Source organism: Nomascus leucogenys, chromosome X, assembly GCF_006542625.1.
Source record: "Nomascus leucogenys isolate Asia chromosome X, Asia_NLE_v1, whole genome shotgun sequence".
Lineage (NCBI taxonomy): Eukaryota > Metazoa > Chordata > Mammalia > Primates > Hylobatidae > Nomascus > Nomascus leucogenys.
In genome coordinates this window covers 34,554,925-34,563,892 of record NC_044406.1, presented here as the reverse complement: position 1 = coordinate 34,563,892, position 8,968 = coordinate 34,554,925, and the positions used below count along the sequence as shown (strand labels likewise).

The 8,968-nt window shown below is 42.8% G+C and overlaps 1 protein-coding gene across 1 annotated transcript; it reads right to left on the bottom strand.

Moving 5' to 3' along the window:
* Window positions 1-2,013: 2,013 nt before the first annotated feature.
* LOC100600328 (zinc finger X-linked protein ZXDA) lies at window positions 2,014-7,862 on the bottom strand. Its single transcript, XM_030807483.1, has one exon. It carries the CDS (start codon window positions 6,703-6,705, stop codon window positions 4,309-4,311), a length of 2,397 nt encoding a protein of 798 aa, XP_030663343.1. The 5' UTR covers window positions 6,706-7,862; the 3' UTR covers window positions 2,014-4,308.
* Between the last annotated feature and the right edge of the window lie 1,106 nt (window positions 7,863-8,968).

The window sequence follows — 8,968 nt, the reverse complement described above, 5'->3', positions numbered from 1 at the left end:
TCTGCATTATATATGTCCACTATATTAATATTTTTATATAATCACATTTGACTTCCCTTCTCAAATATCTTCACTGGCTTTCAATCATATCCAGAATAAAGTCCTATCTACTCTGACTGGTTTGTATTGCCTTCCAGAATTTGGCTCCATACTGGCAGTCTAACCCTAACACCCAGCACTTACCAAATATGAGCTCTGAATTTGAGTTAGGCTGTTTTTCACAGTGTTGTGTGGCTAATTCCATTTTGAGTTCTTTGTGCTTTTCTCCCAGGCTGGAATTCACCAACACTCTTCTTTATATAACTAAATGTAACCACCCATTAAACTCCAGCTCCTGCCCCTCCTTTCACTCCAAGCCATTCATTTGGTGCCTGAAAACATGTTGGTTGATTTTGTTTAGTTGTAAAATGGCTAATCGGTGAATTTCTATGTCCTCTCCAAAATTAAGATATGGCTCATATTTTACTCTTCTTATCTATATCCCTAGTATTCTACCTTGCATTCTGTAAGGAGTCAGTAAATTAACTTGAAATATGCAGAGGGGACCATAGCTTAAAAATTGTTACCAAAGTCCACATCTATTTAGATTTCATAAACATATAAAATTCATTTTTAATGATTGCTTTGCTTTTTATAGTTATTTTTTTTTTGTGCTTAAACAATCTGTTCTCTAAACCCTTGGTCCCTAGCCATTTTGGCACCAGAGACCAGTTTAGTGGAAGACAATTTTTCCATGGATGGGGGGATAGTTCTGGAATGATTCAAGCATATGACATTTATTGTGCGCTTTATATTATTATTACATATTCACCATAATGTAGAATCAGTGGGAGCCCTGAGCTTGTTTTCCTGCAACTAGATGGTCCTATTTTGGGGCGATGGGATACAGCGACACATCATTAGGAATTAGATTCTCATAAGGAGTGTGCAATCTAGCTCCCTCCCATGCGCAGTTCACAACAGAGTTTGTGCTCCTATATGAGAATCTAATGCCACTGCTGATCTGACAAGAGATGGAGCTCAGTTTTGCTCCCTGGCCGCCACTCACCTCCTGCTGTGCAGAACAGTTTCTAATAGGCCATGGACTAGTACCTGTCCATGGCCTGAGGGTTGGGGACTCCTGCTTTAAACCCTAGCATACAATTTGCTTTTTAAAAAATTGTTAAGCAAATCTATTTTTCAAAAAATCTACATATATATAAATATATAAATTTGTATATATAATTATATAGATAATATATAATATAAAAATATTATATATTATATATAAATTTATATATAATATATATAAATTTCAGTTATATATAATATATACAAGCTTCAGTTATATATATATATATATACATATATATATATATATATACACATTTCAGTTCGGCCTTACATTTCAATTGTCACATATTTTGAGTGAATTGCATTTAATTTAGTTTTTATCATCATGAAGTTATCAAGTGAATCTGTTTGATACCAATAATTACTAAGGGATTATGAATATTCCCATCAGTGAGTTAATCATTGCTTTATGTGGAATCAAGGAACAGTAAAAAATACCCTGTTATACTAATGCCTTATCTTATTTTTCTTGGATGAGAATATGAAGCATTTAATCCACAGAGAAAGATGATCCTTGTATTCCAACAAGTTTCACTTTTACTATTCAAGGCTTTCAATTATGTAACACTATAATGAGATAACTGGTAAAAATGTCAAGATTAACATATTTAAACTCATGATAAATATGCTCATCGGATCCCCCAGAATCAAACCTTCCTGCAAGGCATTTTTTATTGTGTTTTCAATTGGCAAAATGTTAATAAATCAAGGACAATTAAATCATGTCCCATTGTTTAAACAAAAAGGCAAGCTTATGCCAACACTAACAGAAACACTAATATGTTTACAGTCACACTTCTGTCTGTAATTACATGCCATGTCAACTATCGTGGTGGGACAACAGTATTGAAAAAGAAATCTTTTGAAAAAATTGAATGAAAGAAACCATGTGAGCCCACGGACAATCACAAGATCTTTATCTTAAAAAAAAAAAGTTTGTCCTTTGAAAATTCTATAGACCATAAAAAAAGCATAGCTTATGATAGTTTTCATGGGAGGAAATAGGTCTAAGGGATTAAGGAAACAATGTGACAGAGTTTCAAAATATCTATATAGTTATATATCTTAATGGATGCCTATGACCCTTGCGTTCACCTCAGGCCTCTGCATTTTCTATAGGAAAATAATAATAATCTATTTAAGAGGACTTAACTAATGACAACACATTTCTAAAATGGCTTAAAATCTTTCTAAAATACTAAGGGAGAACTGTTAAATGGTTAGACACAAAATTCTATTTCTTTCAATTACAAATTTATGTGTATTTTTTGCTTTTTCATTGAATAAATACAACCAACTTAAAAATTATAAAGACAGTAAAGATGTATATCAAGGTGGTAAATATTAAAGTGCACTGTTAAAGTGCCATAATAATTGTTATCCCCAAGTATCCACATGTAAACAGTACGGTGTTACAATAGTTGAAAGCAACTAATAGTGTTTGCTACCAGGACCACATTGTAAAAAAGGAAAAGTAGAACTACTTCTCACTAACGCCTTATATAAAATATCTCCATTATTATCTGATTCATGTATAAACACATTGCCATCTAAATCCAGAAAATAACTTCTCAATATACACACATACTTGCAGTAATACTGTGACTGAAAAATGGGCCATAAGAAGAATGGCTGAGAGATGGTGACCACGAAAGGGACGTGTCTAATTTAAATGTAAATAAAAGAGATTCATGGCAAGGACTGGTGTACACTTACAAGGAAATAGGGTGGAGTACAAAGAATGTAAGAGAAATCAATTAAGCTGGGAGGCAGCAAACAGTTATAAACAAAATAGTCATGAAACTCAAGAGTCGAATGGGAGAGTGGGAAATATTTCCTCTTTGTTTTGAGCTACACACACACACACACACGTTACTAAGTGAAACACATTTGTAATCTGAGCTAGGTAAATTTTAACATGAATTGTAGATCTGACTTTGCCATAATTACCTCACAGGATTGTGAGGATCAAATATAATAGTTGTGAAAGTGCTAAACTGTAAAATCCTATACTCAAATAAGATAGACGGTATCTACTCAAAATGCAGACAAAACTTTCTCATTTCAACTCTAAGAGTAAGCCAGCAATGAGCTCTCTAGGGCACAGAGGGGAGAAAAATCTCCCTCTGGTCTATGTCCAGATTGTCTTGGAATAATAGGCTGAATACTCGTTGTATGAGCTGGCTTTGAATGCAGACCAAAGATACTATCAAATTGGTCTAATGGACATGTGGCCAATGCCACAAAAGAACTGCGTGGAGAAAAATCCTTCTTAATCTGTTGAAGAAATAACTTCCTTTTCCTCTTTCTTAACCTTCACAAATGTTTATTTCCTGCACAATCCTGATACTAATTTGTGCTAATTTCTCCCCTTTGAGGAGGGAAAACAAGGGGCAGGAAAGGGAATGAAGATTCACCAAAACATGCTGAAACATATATAACATTGTCCTTTCAATACAACCTACTGGGGTAGAAAAATAAGTCTAGGATGTAACACATATGTTCACGTTGCTATGACCATTTTACAGATAGAAAACTGAGGCTAAGAGAGACTAAATAGCTTATTAAAGGCCAACTTATTCAAAACCACAAAGCAAACATTTCACTCTGGGTCTGAGTGATAACAAAAGCCCTTGAATTTTCCACAACAAAAACATACCTTCGTCATTTAAAAAAAGGTTAGAATGATAAACAGCTAAGAAGAACCAACCCCTATTTTTAGCTCCTTTTTTTGAGCTCTATCATTAGATTTTCGTACTGTGTAAAATTGCCATTAAATTTTTAATGTAAAACACCAGTTCCTCAATCTTTCATTATTTAGTGCTACAGGGCTCAAACCGCTTCTCATTACAAGTACAAACAATAATAATTGCAAAACGCCCGAAAATTTTCAAGAAAAAGCACAAAATCACAAAAGAAAACAAAACTGAAAAGACCTTATGAGCAATGTGTTCAAACCACCACAATTTATAAGGAAATTAAGGCTTAGGTAGGTTAAGTGACTTGCTCAGGGTCACACAACTTGTCAGTTCCAGACTCAGGATCAGAATTTAGATCTCCAAACTTGTAGTCCAGGGCTGTGCTCTTTTTGCAAACCAAAAAGAAATGACTGCACTTAAATATTTAGTCCAGAATATCCTCAAAAATTGACTGTAATAAAAGTTAGCCACATGGCAAGGAATGAATAGAGCTGGTTCATACCAAAAATGAGCTGCCAGTCACAGTGATAAGATTTCTTTCTTTCTGAGAACCATGGTTTCCTGCTACACTGGGGAATCCAAACTGGGTTTCTCCCTCCTGTCCAAAGAAGTCAGAGTTAGGATGTACGCTCCACTCCGCTTTGGTTGGTGTCAGTAGTTCTGAGACACTGTTTTCACAAAGGGTGCTTGAAGGAGTCAGAGCATCTGTGTCCACTGTTAGCTTACTGCTGGGTGTCAAAGCCTGAGGCTCTGGACTGGAGTTTTTAATGGCCAAAGAGCCCAGAGATCCCAATGGCCCCACACTTACACTTGAGACCTCATCCATATTTAAGGAGCTCTGCTGAAAACCAGTGGCTGCCGTTCCAAAAAAGACAGAGGTATCCAGGCTTTGAGGAGGGTCGCTGGTGGCCATCAAGGCCGGAGGGTCCACAGCCTGCCCTATGGAATTATTATTATTAGCAGGGAGGTGCCCTGCCAGAGTCGAGCTCACAGAAGCCACATCAATAGTCAAGATTCCAGAGTTCACCAATGCTGTGTCCAGCAATGCAGCAGAAGTACTGTCAGGTACATCAGAGAAGAGAGACACTATCTCTGCATCACTGAGATCATTCTGTCTCTGGCTGGTAAGTTCACTGCTGGGTGTAAGAGAATTTGCTGCTTCTAGCTGAGCTAAGAGATCCTGGCCCACCTTGTGCCTTTTGGCCATGTGCGACTTCATGCTGTGCTTGGATGTGAAGAGTTGATTACAAGTGGAGATCGGGCAACGGCTTTTCCAAGTGTCCACATCCTGCAGGTGTTTCTTGGAGTGAATGTAGAGGCTACTGCGAGCAGAGAACCTGGCACAGCAGCCTTCCACAGGACACACAAAAGGCTTTGTGCCCAGGTGGGTTATGCTGTGGCCTTTCAGATGTTCGGCCCTCGTGAAAGATTTCCCACAGCCTTCCACAGGGCACATGAACCTCCGGTCATCGTCGTGCTTCCTTTTGTGCCTTAAGAGTTTGGACATGCTGGTGAAGTTCCAGCCACAGCCATCAAAGTCACAAAGGAAAGGTCTCTCGCCGGTGTGACTCCGCAGGTGAATTTTCAGCCTACAAGCCTTGTCATATTGCTTGCTGCAGCCAGGGAAAGAGCAGGAAAACAGTTCCTGTTCCCTAAAATGGGCGCGGTTATGGGAAAACAGAGCACTCACTGTGATAAATGTCTTCTTGCAGCCAGAAAACGCGCACTGGTAAGGCCTCTCGGGTTCGAAGTGGCTGCGCTGGTGGGCGCTGAGTTTGGCCTGCGTGGGGAAGCTCTCCTCGCACACCTCACATTTGAAGGAGTTCTCCTGCTCATGGCCCTTCATGTGCGCCTTGAGGTTGTACACGGTGGTGAAGCTCTTGCCACAGCCCTCCGCAGGGCAGCCAAAGGGCCGCAGTTTGTCGTGCGACTGCAGGTGCCTCTTGAGCTTGTAAGAGGTGGTGAAGGTCCAGCCGCAGCCACCCAGGGGGCATTTGAAGGGCCTGTGGCCCTGGCTGCTGCTGTGCGTCAGCAGGTGCACCTTCAGCTGGTGCTTCTTGGCGAAGGTTTGCCCGCACAGCGCCTCGGGACACAGGTACAGCACCACGCCTGGGCCGGAGCCCAGCAGTCCGCGGGGGCCCAGGGCGGCGGCCGGGCCCTCCGCCTCCTCCTGGGGCGCGGGAGCAGGCGCGGGTTCGGTCGGCTCAGCTAGCAGGAGGTCTGGCGGCAGCTCTGGGCAGTCACCTGGCTGCGCGGCATGAGGGAACCCGGCTTGGGGGGCGATCAGACACCTGGGCTGCTGGGCAGCAGCGGCCCCTGGCTCCCAGGCGTGTGGTGGGGGCGTGGCCAGGGTGAGGACGCCGTTCTCAAAGCGCAACAGCAGGTCCTGGTTGTGGGTAGTGACTGTGCCCGCGAAGGCCGCGGCGGGGCTGGGGGCAGAGATCGGGGCCGGGGTGGGAACCGCGGACAGGCAGCGGGGGCCCTGCGCAGAGGAGCCCGCGGGGTTCGCGCCGCTCTCGTCACCCTGGAGCCCCGGGCCCGCCTTGGCCTCCTCCCTCAACACAGGCCCTGCGGCCTGACCAGCGCCCGCGGTCTCCACGTCGCCACCCACCGTGTCAAGCAGCACCAGGAAGAAGTCGTCGCCGCCGCCGCTAGGTTGATGGGGCCTCGGCGCCAACAGGCTTGGGCCAGGGCTCGGTGAGGCCTTGCGGGCCTCCTTGCGCCGCCGCCCGGGCCCGCCATTTTGGGGGCCCCGGGGCAGGAGGAGGCGGGGCGTGGGGACCTGGCCAGCCGGCGGGTCAGGGCCTCGGTGGACCCGGCCGTCGCCCGCGGGGATACCGCCGGCGCCGCCCCGTAGGGGCCCGCGAGCCGGGAGCAGCTTTGGGATTTCCATCTCTGCGTCCGAGAGGCTTGGCTGGAACCAGAGCCGAGGAGGAGGCGCGACCCCGCCCCCTGCCGCGGGCCTGAACACGTTCCTGAAAGGGGGAAAAAAAAGTGCAATGCGCAGAAACTGGCCCTATCAGATATTAAAACGTATTTAACGCCACAGTGATTTAAATATTCTGGTACTGGGTCTCTGGAACAGAATAGAAAGCCCAGAGGTAGAGCCTAGTATGCATAAATATATTCTACAATTAATATAAGTAATTAAGGAGGTCTTATGAAGTAATGGGGAAATGACGACATCTTGTTCAGTAATGTTGTGGAACACCTAGGTATCTATCCGCTAAAAGCAATTTTAATCCGTGACTCATTGTATATACCCAAATAAACACACCCCAGCCCCTCCCAGTGTTAGACATGTTGCTTCGTACTTTTCGTGTGTTAAAATTTGTTTATTGGCTGGCTACCTGGCTGGATTGATGGATGAAAGACAATTCCTGAGAGAATAAACTGTCTCTCTGTCAGCATTAAACCACCATAATGCTGGCATTTCTGCCGAAATTGTCCTTCCCTTCCCACCTCCGCGCGGGACAACTTCCATACTCACAATTGTCTTCAGCAAAGTCCTCGGTATAATTTGCCACATAGTTCAATTTTTGTCTGCTGATACAGAGATTAGAATGAGTGAGAGATGCGGCCAAAACAGATTAGCGCCCTTCAGCCTAGAAATGCAAAGTCTGGAGGATGAAACAATTTACATTGAAATCTGGAAAAAACCCAACCCGCTCCTGGCTTCTCCCTATACAGTGCACAACCTAAACCAACTCTTTGCCCTTCCACGATCGGTTGTACCAATGATAAATTTCATGTCCGCTCTCATAGCACAATGAGGGCATTCCTCAGTTTATTCTGCATTCTCCAGCACATTCTCTGGGCAGGAGTTCCAGTTAAATGGGTTAAGGTTAAACCCTCAGTCACTCAATGGACTCTGCCAAGTAATGTGCACAGACGATCTTGTCCAATCGCCCTGGTGTACCTGCTCACATTTAAGTGTGGTGGCCCAGTCTTGTTGGGCCTTTGGTGCCTAATGACCTTATTAATGGTGACGACAATCCTCTAGTTTGTCTGTCACGAATGAGTTTGGAATTGACACAAATATAGGGTGAAATAGATGAGAAGGCTTAGAGTGATGAATAGATTGGTGGTGGTGGTGGTGGTGGGGGTGTAACCTGTTGTTTAAATACTCCCAGCTCTCGCCCTCTTTTAATGACAGTGGACACTTGGTCTCTTGAAAATCAAGTTTTTCATCCATAACTATTTGAACCTCATCAAAATTTCTACTCCACATACTTTTCTTTCTATTACTTTTTCTGGAGGAAGTATTTTTCAAATCTGAAATTAGAAGAGTGCATATAACGTATCTGTATAGTTTAGATTATTTTACAAAAGCAGACACTTATGTAACCAGGACCAAGGTCAAGCAATAGACCACTGCCAACCTTCCAGAATACAGCTGCTGTACTCCTTCCAGTCAAAACCCACACTCTCCTATATAGATATAGTAATTGCTCCGACTTTGTAATAATCATTTCACTGCTTTCCTTTATAGCTTTATCACTTTTGTACGCATCCCTAAACAATAAAGTTGTATAAGTGGAATCATACGGCATGCTTCCTTTTATAGCTTGCTTTTTTCACTCTGTATTATACTTGAGAGACTCGTCCATGTTGTTCATAATAGCTATAAGTAAGTAGATCCTTTGTCTCCATCGACTGTCGTTCCAGCATATGCTTATAGCAAAGTGATTATTGTGTGATTATACCACTCCATTCTACAGCAGATGGAGATTAGGATTGCTTCTACTTTTCAATGATTATTGTGAACATTCTTGCACATTTCTAATGGGACACATGTATAAAAATCTCTCTAGGGTATATATCCAAGAACAGAATCACAGGGCCATAGGGAATGGATATCCTCAGCTTTACTAGATGATGCCAAATTGTTCTCTGTAGTGATTGGGACAGTTGTCAATCCCACCAGCAGCATAAAGAGTCCTTACCGATCCACATGTTCACCTACACCAAGTATTGCCCGAATTTAAATTTTGCCAGTCTGCTGGTGGGCAATACACAAATTACTATTAAGCTTTAGCACATTTTCGTGTTAATGAGCCTTTTGGAGTTTCTATTCTGAGGAAGACCTATTCAAATTTACGTCTTTTAACCCATGTTTCTATTCTATTGTTCATCTGATACTGACTTAATGAGTC